At 32.0% G+C, this 14,703-nt stretch overlaps 1 protein-coding gene across 4 annotated transcripts in view; it reads left to right on the top strand.

Annotated features, from left to right (window-relative positions):
* The window catches only part of LOC111050597 (membrane-associated protein Hem), a 110,600-nt gene that overhangs the window by 32,007 nt on the left and 63,890 nt on the right, over positions 1-14,703 (top strand). For all 4 annotated transcript variants that reach the window (XM_039441612.1, XM_039441613.1, XM_039441614.1 and 1 more), the window contains exons 4-7: positions 9,447-9,589; positions 10,251-10,412; positions 10,643-10,758; positions 13,151-13,361. In XM_039441612.1, coding sequence (XP_039297546.1) covers positions 9,447-9,589; positions 10,251-10,412; positions 10,643-10,758; positions 13,151-13,361 — 632 coding nt within the window. The remainder of the gene's footprint in view (positions 1-9,446; positions 9,590-10,250; positions 10,413-10,642; positions 10,759-13,150; positions 13,362-14,703) is intronic.

The following is a 14,703-nucleotide window of genomic DNA, read 5'->3' as shown; positions in this document are numbered from 1 at the left end:
TTTAAACTGGCCTTGATGATTAATAGTAAAATCAAGCCCTGGGGCCTGTTTCATAAAAGTTACAAGTCCTGTCTTATTTACTTGTAATACAGGCAAAAGTCTTGTAAATTGTTTTACAGGGAAAATTGTTCATGAAACACAAACTTCTAAATTTTACCTGTAAGTTTGTGTTTCATGAACAATTTTCCCTGTAAAACAATTTACAAGACATTTACCTGTATTACAAGTAAATAATACAGGACTTCATCATAGTTGTGTTTCATAGAAAGAAACTTCCTGTATTACTGGACCTGTAAGATGTTGAATATTTTATCATTGTTCAGACCATCCTAAAACTTTTACAAGTGTAGGTAGAATCTTGAAAAGCGACATTTTGTTGAAAAGGCAACGTGTTAAAATGGATGGAGGTAGTAGTTCTAGTTCTGGTAAAGATGACTATGTTATTTATTTGTAGGCCAAGAATTTTCAAGGACAGAATTTCTTACAATATGATGCAGGAAACTTATCAATATTATGAACGGTTTAGATTAAGCTTTCCTCAATAATGCGTTATTGGAAATATTCAGAAAATGTACGTCCATAATGTTTTATGTTTTTATTAAACAAATTTAATTAATGTCGTTAATTTAATTATTAACATTTGAATTGAATTTTTATTTTTATTGAATTTATTTATTTCGCCAAAAAAGAACATTACATCATTAAAATAAAATGAAACAAAATGAAAATTTAACTATACAAAACAGAAACAAAATTATAAATTATACTAAATACTTGGGTACAATAGATTAAGTAAATAACTTAATAAATAAACTTGACATAGTACAGTAGTAGAAGTAAAATAAAATGTTCAGTTAACTTCATTGTAAAAACAATTTTTCCTTTTTGGCACTGCCAACATAAGTAACACTTGTGTGTTGGCAGTGAGTTTTAGTTCATTCACACTATTTGCTATGCAGTGACAATGATTTCGAAATACGAAAGTACATAAAAGGAGATGTAAAAATAAAAAGAAAAGAGGAAAAGTTAGCTGAAGGTCGATGTAGGGAAGGTCGATTTGATAATTAACTTTTTTTGAAACATTACTACTCACATAACTGTTATAATAAGTTATGTAAGTTAAGTAGTTATTATAATTTCTCAACTATTTATCATTAACAAAGTTATTTTCCAGCATGAATGCAATCTGTCAGGAATTTGATAATGTGAATTTTCCACCAAAACATCTTAAGTAGCACTTTGTTCAAATATTATATTAGGCTCGCTGGCCAATGAAAACATTAATTCAAAATAAAGGAACTGTAATACAGGCGAATATTACAGGTGATTTTACAAGTGTAGAATTATTTTTATGAAACATAATTTTACAGGATTGTAAATTTTAATTTATAAGTCCTGTAATACAGGCCCTGTATTACAAGGGCTTTATGAAACAGGCCCCTGGCTTATCTTCGACCTCTATTATTCGTAGTTCTGCATGCATAAACTGTCAATAATTCGTATATTCTATATTTAATTCATACATCATGGAAATTGGAATGGCTGAGTACCTAATTCTCACCCCCGAACCCATAGACGTTTACAAGTCAAAATATGTATTAGAAAAATATTTATCAATTTGACAACTTCTTCAATAATAAACATAATTTGCACTCATCTTTTCCATCAGACTATTCTCGTGTGGTTGACTATAGTAACCTATGGCATTGAATAAAAATTGTCTGATAATACTAATAATAATAGTTTATTGATTCTTCTTCACTTTCACAACAATTGAAAAAAACACAAAAAATTGTATACATGATAAAAATATAAAAAGAATGAAATGGCACACAAGACTTTCGTCTGATCGTGAGCCTGAGGAAAATACAAACAAGAAATTACAAAAAAGGTGAAAAACAACTACGGTAAGCAAATGAAGAAGAACAAGAGGTTTGGAAAACTAAAGAAACTATAGTGAGGTTAAGAAAAACACTAAGGGCCGATTGCATAGTCAAAGCTTAAAGGAAATTAAATCAGCTGGTGGCTTAAACTCAAAATGAAACACATTATAACAAACACGACTTGATACGGATTTAATCCACTTAAAAATGAAATTTAGTTTGAACTGTGACTGTTCAAACGGCACTAAGTGTCAGTTGCACAAAAGCCGGTTAAATTTTAAACGTGATTAATTTTACGAGAATCAATCAGAGAAGCCTTCTTTTCTAATAGGCCTTCTCTGTTTGGTTCTCGTGAAGTTAATTACGGTCAAAGTTTAATCGGCTTCTGTGCAACCGGTGTACCGATATATTCTTAGTACGAAATAGTCTTAGTACGTTACGTCACAGGGCAACGTACGCACGCGCATACACATGCAGTGATATTCTTAGTCACTATGACATCACCAGAATATTCTTAGGAACTATGACGTCGCACAGAATGCCGAGTATCCATAACCAACAGTAAGATAACCTAAAAGGGAACGTTTATTGCTCAAAGATCCTCTTTTACCCAGAATGGTAGTGCATAACGGAATGGTCCCTTGCAGCCATTTGAAAATATAATGACAACAGGGTCCATCTTGCTATTCGCTACCTATGAAGTATATTAATTTATGCAAATAAAAGCTCCAAATCAATTTCCCTAATAAAACCAAAGGCATTGCTCAATACATATCAAGTGATTATTATGTTTTAACAGTGTTATGAGAGTTATGACATTATATTGAGAGTTATAACACACAGTTATAACTTAATTATCAATCTAATTGAAGAGAAGCTTCAAAATCAGATGAATTTGAAAAGCTAGACCTTGTTGCACAGAAGCTGATTAAATTTTAACTGTTATTAACTTTACGAGAACCAATCAGAGAAGGCCTTTTATAAAAGAAGGCTTCTCTGATAGGTTCTCGTGAAATTAATTACGTTTAAAATGAAAAAAATAAATGAAATTTATAGATTCCTTTTCACAAAAGCATAGCAAATTACAGTTTAAAAATAGGAACTAAGTTGATCACTCTAACCAGTATTCATGGTAAACTTACAGAAAAAATAAAATAATCATCATTACTAAAAAATTACATAAATGATTATAACTTGATTTTAAATTATACAAAATAAAATCCATTGATTTTTGAGTCCAGAATTAATTAAAAATCTCTTGCACTCCGTGACGTCTGCAAACCAATGTGAACAAAAATATACAACCAATACAATAATTTATCTGGAATATTCAAAAAATGTAGTCTATCATTATTATTTTTTATATGAATGTTTTAAAAACCATTACTACTCAACTTTATATCTCTAACATGTGTTATTCACGATTCTAATTATCGAAAAGAGAAAAAATGTGTATGCATATAATGCTGAATCTATATATTATTATGTATCTGCTTCTTTATAAACATATTTATACTTATGTCAGTGTTGCATCAAGAAAAACTAATCCTTGGAAAGACACCAGCCAAGCTATTAAAAGTTTTAAAAAATCTGGTGTGGCGCACTCACACAACTTTCCTTGCCGTTATGAAAAATGATCAACTGACGTTAGTGTTTACGCGCATCTCAAGTCTACTATTCCAAGATCTGAGCCAGTTGGTGACAGGACAATAACGCTGGAGACACACGAAGTCTGCTATCTCTTTATAGTGAATGTTTTAATAGAATCAACAGTTTGCAATTGAATAATAACATATTCTCGAATTCCGAGCTTATTTTCAATTTTAGGTGAAAATGTTACTGAACATTAATTGTACAGTTCTTCATGCTCAATCTTTCAGCTAGAAATGTTTTGTTTGAATTGTATCTGAAGCCTGATAATTGGGAATCTAAAATCGAACTTTGCATAGATGGGGCGGAGCTCCTAAAATTTTTACTGATATGGGACTTATGGCAGTTGATAGAGCTTATCAATGAATATATTATTAATTTGATCAAAATCGTTTAAGCCGTTTTTGAGAAAATCGCGAAAACCCCTGTTTTTGACAACATTTTCGTCATTTTAGCCGCCATCTTGTATTGCATTTGATCGAAATTGTTCGTGTCGGATCATTATAGTGTAAGGAACTTAAATTCCAAGTTTCAAGCTATTCCGTTAATTGGGAGATGAGATATCTAATGACATATTTTTAAAATGGCAGATGAAAAATTTCAGAATTATAAGCTGATTAAAAAAATATTCAATCAACTCAATTAGTTAGCCATTAGCCCACACTGTGATCATTATCTTTCTCTCCCTTGATTCTTGATGTATGAAATAAATATAGAATACACGAATTATTGAGAGTTTATGCATGCAAAACTACGAATAATAGAGATCCAAGATAAGCCAGCGCTTGACTTTACTATTAATTATCAACGCCAGTGTAAAGTTGGAAGAACATTATCCAGAACTACATCGAAAATTGACTGTTCTGGATGTAGAATCAATAATTCTACAGTTCCTTATGAGCTATGAGAATAGTTCCATGTAAATATTTGGAACAACAGGATTCAAAAAAATAATGCCCTTCAAGTTCTACAAAATAAATGTATTTTGGTCAGATGAGCACAAAAATATGCTTATAGATCATCGATTATGAAAGTTCTATGAAGAGGAGGTCATCGTAGATTCAGAACCAGTAAGTTCTAATGAAAAAATTGAATACGGAATTAATATATGGCTAGTTTGAACTTGTAAATCAAGAAAATTCACGTTTTCACCAAAAGAATACTGAATTTGAAAATTTGAGAGGTGAGAACCACAGTTCTAGGCAGGGGGAATCACCCTGATTACATAACTGTTGAGTTCCAATCGATAGATTCCACAAAAATTTTTTCATGGCCATTTTTGAAACCCGGAAATCGAGATAGTTCACGTTTTTTATCATAGATTCAACAGGAAAGATCTATTTCAACTTTGCGAATGAATATGATTATAAGAGAAAGTAATATGATTGTAATTCTCTTCTCCATCCTTATTATTAGCAAATCATATATGGACAATATTGTATTATCATCTTGAAATATTCACTCATCTTATTTGAAGAGGAAAGAAGTTCTTTGTATCCATGTTTGTATTGCTGTTTGGCTTTGAAAGCTGCATTCTTGTTCGAATTACATAAATGAGTCGAAAGTGACCTGCTAAGAGGGAAATGGGTCGCGAAAAACATAGGGTGATGTTATCGGAGGTTCAAACCTATTCCATAACAAAACCTTTTCTAGCAGAAACTCTTTTCGGAAGGAACATGGTGCTTTTCTCACAAGAGGGCTCATTGTCTGTCCAGTCTACAATCTGGAAGGTTTCGAAGGAAAGTGTCGAATATTCATAACAATAAGAATATCTACAACAATAGCTGACTCTCACAGTATAGTTTCTTCGAATTCTGGGAGTACAGATGGGACTATTGTTTCCCTAGCCAGTTTGCAAACATTTTCTTTAAGTGTTCCATTGAGAGTGTAGTATTTATTTGTAAGAAGAGGCAACATCAAAGTCGCAGTATATCAATACATTGAATACTAGAAAGGTCTTTCATAATGAACCGGTGGAGGTGTTTTATGAATCAATTTACCTCACACCGGATATCAATCCGTAACCGGTGGAGGTGTTCTATAAACCTCTTCACCTCACACCGGATATCAAATTATGTCGCCGAGAATTTCTTCATACCATGACTTAGTTAATCTTCATGGCACAACGACGTGGAATATTAACTACAAAGAACTAAAATGAAGTTCAGTCTACAAGAACTAAGAACTAACTGAAGTTCTTACTTCTTATCCTTACTTCTTTCTTATCTTACTTCTTAGACATGAGGTTCGAAAGACACTCTTGCAGTCTATCCCACCGTTGTGCACCAATGTAAACGGCGGAGAGTTTCTCCTCTCCTGTAAAATTTATTGACATTATACTACTATCAAACATCTATTTGAATCTGCGATTAGTTGGGAGCTTACAGTGGACTCGTTCATCCAAATGCACAGATTCTCAGCAATATTTAATCGTCACCTATTTTAGCAACTAATAACTACGAGCCAGGAACTTCAATGAAAAATACTTTAAGATACTTTAAAAATACTTTCAGGTTTAGACCTGATACACGAAAAAAACTGCAATAACATTCACTCAATTTCACACTATTACAATTAATTGGCTTCTTATTATATAGAATTCATTTATTAGATTGGCTTCTTAACACTAATCCTATTTCCTATTCAAAGAGCAAAGCGAAGTTCTAGTTTATGGCAGTTTTAAATTGTGAATGTTATTCTCGTGGATGTCGATTCTAGAGAGCTATAGTGTATTATCTTAAGTCTTCGACCATGCATAGATGGCCCAATACATCCTATACATTGTCGAAATTTAAATCACCACACTTATGATTGCCGTCTGTCATGGATCAGTAGCCTCTCCACCATAATTTTGTGTATTGCTAAGTATATTAAAGTATTATCGAGTATTATCAAGTGTAGGCTATTAAAGTTTTATAAAGTGTTCTAAATGATAATATACTGAAGTATTGAAGTAATGATTTTTACAACACATCAAGATCATTATCAAACTTGCTTTATTCGGTTGACCCCTTACCCTCCACCACATTGATTCAGAAAAAAAATTAGCTTCTACACACACTCCCCCCATCTATACAAATTACCGTCAGTCATATTACATCACTAGCTTTTTTGGGACCTCCACACAAGAATTTTATTGATTTAGAGAGAACCCAAGAATTTTAAGAACGCATAGACGGGGGAGGGGGATTAGTACCCCACGAAATTTCAATTGGAGTGAAACCTAAGTATCTCATAGGCCCTATCCAAAACGATTTCAAGTACAAGCTTAGTCAAAAGTATAAACTTCAGTGAATCATCTTGAATGGAAATCGGTATTCAAAAGTCTGTATCCAATACTCTGTATCTTGAAAGTCTTAAAATTTTTCTGTATTTTTAAAAGTCTTACTTTCTCATTTCAAAATTGAAGAAAACTTGGAAAGACAAAGATATCGAAATATTGATATTTTAATCTATTGCAGCAGTCATCATAATATGATTATGAATATGAATTTTAATAATATGTGTAAGCTCCAATTATTAATGTTAATATTCAAAATCTCTCATATAATTATATTTTAATTAATAATTAACTGAAGAGTTTGGAATAACAAAAGAAATGCAATTGCGAATATTTAATTGCAAAATCATCATGGAAGTTCGTGGAGCATAACTTTGGATTATTGTCATAATAATAGATTGCAACATGTGTTTCATTTTATATCATTGAAAGTCTTCTTCCTCTTGATTTTGAGTGAACATTCCAAATCAATGGAATATCATTTAAAAGGACATTGAAAATACTGATGATGATGTAATCTAAGTCGAAATTATGTTCTATCATGTTAGTCTATAATATCTATAGTATCTATTGATATAGTATCTATCTATCGATCACAACTCAATGTGAAGCATTGAATCTATTGAAAGGAACAAATTAAAAGATTGAAATTATTGTTATGATAACACGGGTGAACACACCCCCCCCCCCACTGAATTAAGAAACTCACTCCCCCCCCCATGTAATATGCATCCCCTGGGCACCCTTGAAAATAATAATCATCCACTGTAGAAGAATGGTGTGAATTTGAATACAGTCGCTTCACATTGATTTGAAAGGTTAGTGTGAGGAATTAAAAAATAAGTTGGTTGAGACCCTCAACTTGACCCTTAATTTGAAATGAAATATGAACTAATAATTGCTAATGTGATCAATAAACTAATTAATCAATCTCCAAATAGAAATGTTATATTGTTTAAATTTTACCAGATGATATCAAGTAGAAAAATTGAACTCAACTTCCTATGCATTACTGTATCAACTCGAAATAAGTTGATATTTTCCTTAAAAAAAAATATTTAGCCTTAAAAATCGATTTGATGAATGGTAAGGTGGGAAGAAATGCCATAGTAATCTATTAATTCATCAAATGAATATTGATTGTTTATAATTCACTTCTAATAGATAATTCCCCTAGAGTAGAAACATAAGAGCTTTTTGAGTACAGCTTTTTTGAGTTACTACAGTAATGATCTGATGTTGAGCCAAGTTATTGCTAGGGAAGAAATCTTGCTGTAGGAATCCATAGGGAAATTATAGTTTAGAGTTTCTATTGTTGGTAACACTGATCACGCGGATTCACGTGCGTGAGCATTAACTTGTTACTGTGATGGTGTAGAACTGTACAGCGCATGCGCAATGACGTCATTGATGACGTCATTATACTAAGAATATTTCGTCCAGTGCGCATGACTATTTCTATTTCGGCCTTCTGCGCATGCCCGGTGACGTCAAAATGCCGTAGCATACTAAGACTATTTCGTACTAAGAATATTTCGGTTCACCGGGCCTAACTTTCCAAATTCATCTGATTTTGAAGCTTCTCTCCAATTAGATAGATAATAAAGTTATAACTGTGTTATAACTCTGAAAATAATGTCATAACTCTCATAACACTGTTAAAACATAAAATCAGTTGATATGTATTGAACAATACCTTTGGTTTTATTACGAAAATCGATTTTGAGCTTTTATTTGCATAAATCAATATACTTCATAGGTAGCAAATAGCAAGATGGACCCTGTTGTCATGATATTTTCAAATGGCTGCAAGGGACCATTCCGTTATGCACTACAATATTCTGATTACAAGTGAATCTTCGAGCAATAAACGTTCCCTTTTAGGTTATCTTACTGTTGGTTATGGATACTCGGCATTCTGTGCGATGTCATAGTTCCTAAGAATATTCTGGTGACGTCATAGTGACTAAGAATATTACTGCATGTGTATGCGCGTGCGTACGTTGACCTGTGACGTAACGTACTAAGACTATTTCGTACTTTGTACTATTCATACTTTGTAAAATTCGTTGAATAATTAGCATTACCGTCATTTAATGTAAATCAGTGTATAAGCCAGTAAATATTGTAACATACATAAATAAAGAAATCTAATCAATTTCTTAGGATACATTTACTGAAAATAATGATAACATTGTTTTTTCCCAGTACTGTATTTAGACAGAAGCTATTGAACAGATTATCATAGATCTACTTTCTCTATTAGAGGTGTCCATATTGATTCACTTTACTCCCATCTCCCATCAACAATGCCACCGGTTATGCATTTTTCCATAACTTTATGTGCTTCATAGATTAAAACCTTTTTTAATGAATGTATGTGAGTTCGATAATTTAGCAAATAGTTTCAATCTCTATTTTTGTTTTACTCTCAAAACACTGAAATCCTCTTGATGTTTTTACATTGAATCATGCAGTAGATAAATTTGTAAGAGTGGCGTTCTTTCTTCATATTTAAACGCTTATGAAATCTTCACATTGTAACTTTCACAAAAATGGTTGCTGTTCTCATGATATTCATACTATTTGCATGGCCATGCATATTCCTGTATTTTGTGTTGTAACTTTTGCAGACCCTGAATTTTGAACTGACAAAAGCTTACTTGGATTTGGTGGCCACTTATGCTACATTGATGATACTGTTATCCAGAGTTGAAGACAGAAAAGCGGTGCTCGGGCTATTCAATGCTGCACACGAAATGGTTCATAGTCAAGGGTGAGAGGTTGCATTATTTCACGTTCATAAAAATGTAATGTAATTTAATTGGTAGGAATAATTTTTGTTGCTCAAGAACATTGCAGTTTGAAACATGAAGATTTTACAAATATGTGAAAGTTTAGTTTCAATATCATACCGAAGTACCACGAGGGATCCTCTAGTTAATAGAGTTACTCAATCAAGTGTTATTTTAAAAAGGAAAGAAGTTTAATTTTCATTAACATTTAAACAATTTCAATTTCTCATCTATTCCATTATTTTGTTAAGTGTAATTTTCAGCTGGAATGAATCTCGTGTTCATTTTTTCTATTTTTCCACAAAACAGAGCCTGGGTTTTCATTGCTCTATCTTATGCCCGAAATCCTAGAGGTTTTTCCTGTGGAACTACTTCAAATTATTTATTGAATTTCATTCCAAAATTATTGTTAACATTGAAAACTTGATCATTGGCAATTTTACCACAACTACTTGAATATTTTTTTCAACATTTGACCCTCCATTGGCAAGTAAAGTGTTTGTATTTTTAGTTAAGATTCTATTACAACCCTTTTTTAATAGAGCTATTTATGATTTCTATATTGCAAATGAAGAAATATAAGCTAATTATAGAAGATATTTTGTAATTGAACAATACCTGATCTTAATTTTTCTGTTATAGCGATGTTCATTTCCCAAGATTGGGTCAAATGATTACCGAATATGAACATCCAATGAAAAAGTTGTATGAAGAATTTCAACCACATGCCGAGCTTCTTCATAATGCGCTTTTGTCTGTTTGGCCGGTTTATATTGCGCGAAATATACCAGCTGACAAATGGAGGTGAGTTACTTCATCATTAGTTATTTTTTTTAATTATCTCATTCCAAAGTATCCTCACTACCACAATAAATCTTGAAACTCAAATACGAATGATTTTAAAGCTTTCAACTTCTATCTGAGTTTGACGAATACGTTAGTATTGTATCTTCTACAGATTCAAATTCATTCCACAAATAAACACCAATAAAAGTGATATATGTGAATAGTGACTTAGTAATCTTCCATTACAGATCGGATCAGAAATTGAGTTTAGTTGGAAATCCAAGTCAGCTGTTGAAACCCTCTCACACAGAGACAATGTCCTGCGAATACTTATCTTTGGAAACTATAGAAAGATGGATAATTTGTAAGTATTTTAATGCTGCTATACTCTATTCCTAAGATATTAATATTCATTGAACTGTATTCGTATTGACTACTTTTTTAGTCATATTATTTTATTGTAAAGAGTGAAATAATTTATAAATATTGTACATGGAATAGTTTGTAGCCTCAATTTCACAGTGAATGCAGAGAAAATAGAATAGAAAATGCAGAGAAAATAGAGTAGAAAATACATAGAATATTTTTAATTAATCATTAACTGGGTAAAAAGGATATTTTCCTTTCCAACCATTGTAGTAGGCTGTGAAGCATTAAAAATGAATATGCTAAACTTTAAACATTCTTATTATATCCTCAATCATTATTGCACTGGAATAGTTTAAATAGTTACAGTTCTATTCTTCAATTCTAATAGCTAAGTCGGTTTTCAAATATTACATCATATGATATAATATATTATATATCATACATATCATAGCAATTTTATTGTCACTTTTCTGTATAGGGCTACTTTTAATATAAATAGAAATAAAAATAAAAATTTCAGTGCCCTTTTTTTGAATTATTTTATCACAACATGTTTCAACATTCACAATGTTGAATGAAATTTGAAATGATTAAAAAAAGGGTACTGAGATTTTTATTTTTATTTCTATTTATATAATAGCAAATATGACACCATTCCACTTTCAAGTGATCCCGTGAATTTAGCTGTAATAACGGTAAGGTAGGTCCAAGTGAGTAAAAATGAAGTTTATCGCATTAAAATTTGTTCTATACCAATTCATTAGATCAGTAAAATTTATTTTTGTCATACTTACTCAATTACAGCTGTTTTCCATCCATTAAATCAAGACGGTAAACAGCTGTTTGCGGAACAAGAAAACATGTGATTTTCATTACAGCATACTATACTGTAAAGAGATCATTATGTTCCCTTTACAGTCGAGTATGTTAAGACTCTATTGAGTCCTAATAACATCTGAGTAATTAATATACTAACTCAAATAATTGAAGAACTCGTTTAAGGAGTTTCAAGTTATAAGAACTCATCTGAAATCTTATTATTTAGGCCGTTTTTATTTTATTTGAGCTCGAAGGGTCTGTCTGTTATGAACTAGGCGCTACGGGCTAGGTCATGTTTATAGAATGCAGTAGCTCGAGCAGCAGCAGGTAATGTTTTCATTAGATAAGTATTAGAAAAATAAGATTAGATAAGTATGACAAAAATATTGTACATAACTTGTACCGTAACGTATTTACCGCATTCGTATGATAAATCAGAAACAATCATACTTATGCGGTAATTTATCGTTACCGGACTTGTTACGTAAAGTACTGTTAATTACTCATATCCACAATTTATTCCATACTTGAAAATAATTTCCAATTGACATAGCTAATTTATTGTGGTGAGAGCATTGTCAGGATAGAATAAAAATTTGCCCTGGCAATCTCAATACCCAATTAAACCACTCTTATTTGAAGGTGTGCAATTACTGAATTTTCGTTTCACATTGTAGTCATTTGATTCAAGTGCTGTTAATTTCTCTCTATTCTATTTTTTATATCGTGTCAATTTGGTTTCGTTGATTTCGATTACATCACATCTAATGTGATTTCGATTACAACATGATATAATATGACGTGTGTAGTGAGATCATCTGATTAACATTGGTTTGATATCCTTGTCTTTCATTAGTCAAAGCAGATAGCTCCATCCCTTTGCAACTCTGCACCTTTGGCAAACTTTTTGTAGTCTATGCAGAAATATAATGACCTATCAAAATATTTAATATCAATTATGGAAATTCATTTTTTTGATCATAAAAAGATATGCTTTCTTGATGAATTAGATCAGTTATACCGGAATAAGTTGAATAGCAGCTATTTGCTATAGAAGGCGGTGGAAAAGGAACCGTGTCAACATCGCCTTCCTATAATTTTCACTGACTTTACACGTGAATCCCATGTAATTTATATATATATATATATATATATATATATATATATATATATATATTTCCAAAGTACATTTTCTACACAAATGGCGTTGTTATATAAAATTTTTCACACTGTTGTACAGCATTATGCATCAAAGAGGAACTGAATTTTTATTCAACTTTAATATGATTCCAGGTCACTCTCTTTTTCTTATGATTCATAATACTATGCTCATTTCCTTCATTTCATCTTATTAATAATAAATCCATTTATGGTTGAACCTTTTCTCCATCTTATATTTCAATGCGCCTGCTAGGTTCATTGCTTCACTTCTATATTTTTCAAATTATCCTCCTGTAAAATCTAGTTTGGGCTGCGAATTGGGCTGCGAACTATCATTCTGGGTGTGAAAGAATAGAAAATGATTCCTGTAGAGGGGAGAACATGTTCAATCATGATCTATGTTACAGTTGGCTTCATGCTGTGTCATCACAAGCTAAACAAAGAGCAGTCGAACAAATTGTGGTTAATGGCGCTGGAAAACAGCTGGGTTGTCACGTTATTTCGTGACGAGGTCATCTACATTCATGCATACATTCAAACCCTGTTTGATGGTATTAAAGGATATGGGAAACGTGTATCTGAAGTCAAAGATTGCTATAATCAAGCAATTCAGAAAGCGTAAGTTGGTTCAGTTTTTCAATGTTACAAAAGTATCTACATGTTAAAAAAAATGTTGCTCAATTGAAATTTAAGGCTGCTATAGATGACAATGAAATGGAAAATAATGTTTTTTTACATGAATAGCTTCTTTCCTCACACTTTCTCACTGGTAAATTCAAAGCATGTTATGTGTTATTGAATATAGGCTGTTTATTTGTTTGAATTCCACAGTCTAACATTTTCTTCACTTCTCTTCTACATTTACTAATCTGTCGGTTTAGTCACATCTTGAACAGGTATTTTGAAGAATTGCTCAAAGTGTTTCCCAGTTGAACAACTTCTTCTTTCCGAATCAATAGTCAGTGGCGGCTGTCCCATAAGGACTTTAGTGCCTTGTTTCTAGAACTCTTATCAAATCATTTATTGGACCATTGATCTAATGGACAATTCAAGTTGAACTTGCATCAGATCTATAAAGATTTATTACACTAGAGTTCTAAAAACCAGGAATAGAACAGAGTCCTACCATCCATGAAACACAAATTTTAATATAAATTAATTTAGATTTTATAATTAAACTTAATTTTTTCATCCAAAAAAATCTTTATGAAGACGAGTAAGTTTGGTTAGGTTGCTCCGGGACGGTCTCAGCTCTGTTGATCCCATCTGTGTATTTCTTACCTGAAAACCAACCAATCATAGTGCAGCGTTCAGTTGAAGTGGCAATATTAATAAGTTTGGGACCCTGTCGATATGCTGAGTATAGTTTCAACAGTCATTGCAATAGCGGGAAAGCGCTACATGACACATGGATTGATTGATGTTGTAGAAAGGTTAAGGTTATGTCTGTTTTCGTTGTCTGTTCCGTTGGTTAGTACTTCACTTGCCGTTTCAATTGAATAGTGCTTAATGCAAAAACTTTGTGTGATCAATATTTGTTAGTGATCAATAGTAACAGGTTTAATGGTATGATTACCATTTTATTTAGGTTAGTAGTGACAATGAACTCAGTTGTGGAATAATTACGAGCTCGTTATGCCGGTCGAGGGGTGAGTTATAAATGGATAATTGCGACCTATTATACCGAATACTGACCGGCAATGGCAATCGTTATGGCAGAATACTGAAAATGTTTATTGATGTTTCAAATTTAAAAGGATATGCTAGGAGGTTATGTTTTGCTTTTAAATGGAAATATGGTAATATTCGAAGTGTTTTGAAAAATTGTTATAATGAACTATGAACACAAATCACACGCGTAACAATCAGTCACTGTTACTGCTAAGTAATCACTTAAAACGGAACAGATCTACCAAAAACCTACCAATGAGGTCAATCCCTCGTTGATGGTTGGAGTTTG

This window comes from Nilaparvata lugens, chromosome X, assembly GCF_014356525.2.
Source record: "Nilaparvata lugens isolate BPH chromosome X, ASM1435652v1, whole genome shotgun sequence".
Classification (NCBI taxonomy): Eukaryota; Metazoa; Arthropoda; class Insecta; order Hemiptera; family Delphacidae; genus Nilaparvata; species Nilaparvata lugens.
The sequence above is the reverse complement of the archived record's forward strand: the minus strand, read 5'-3'. Positions and strand labels throughout refer to the sequence as shown.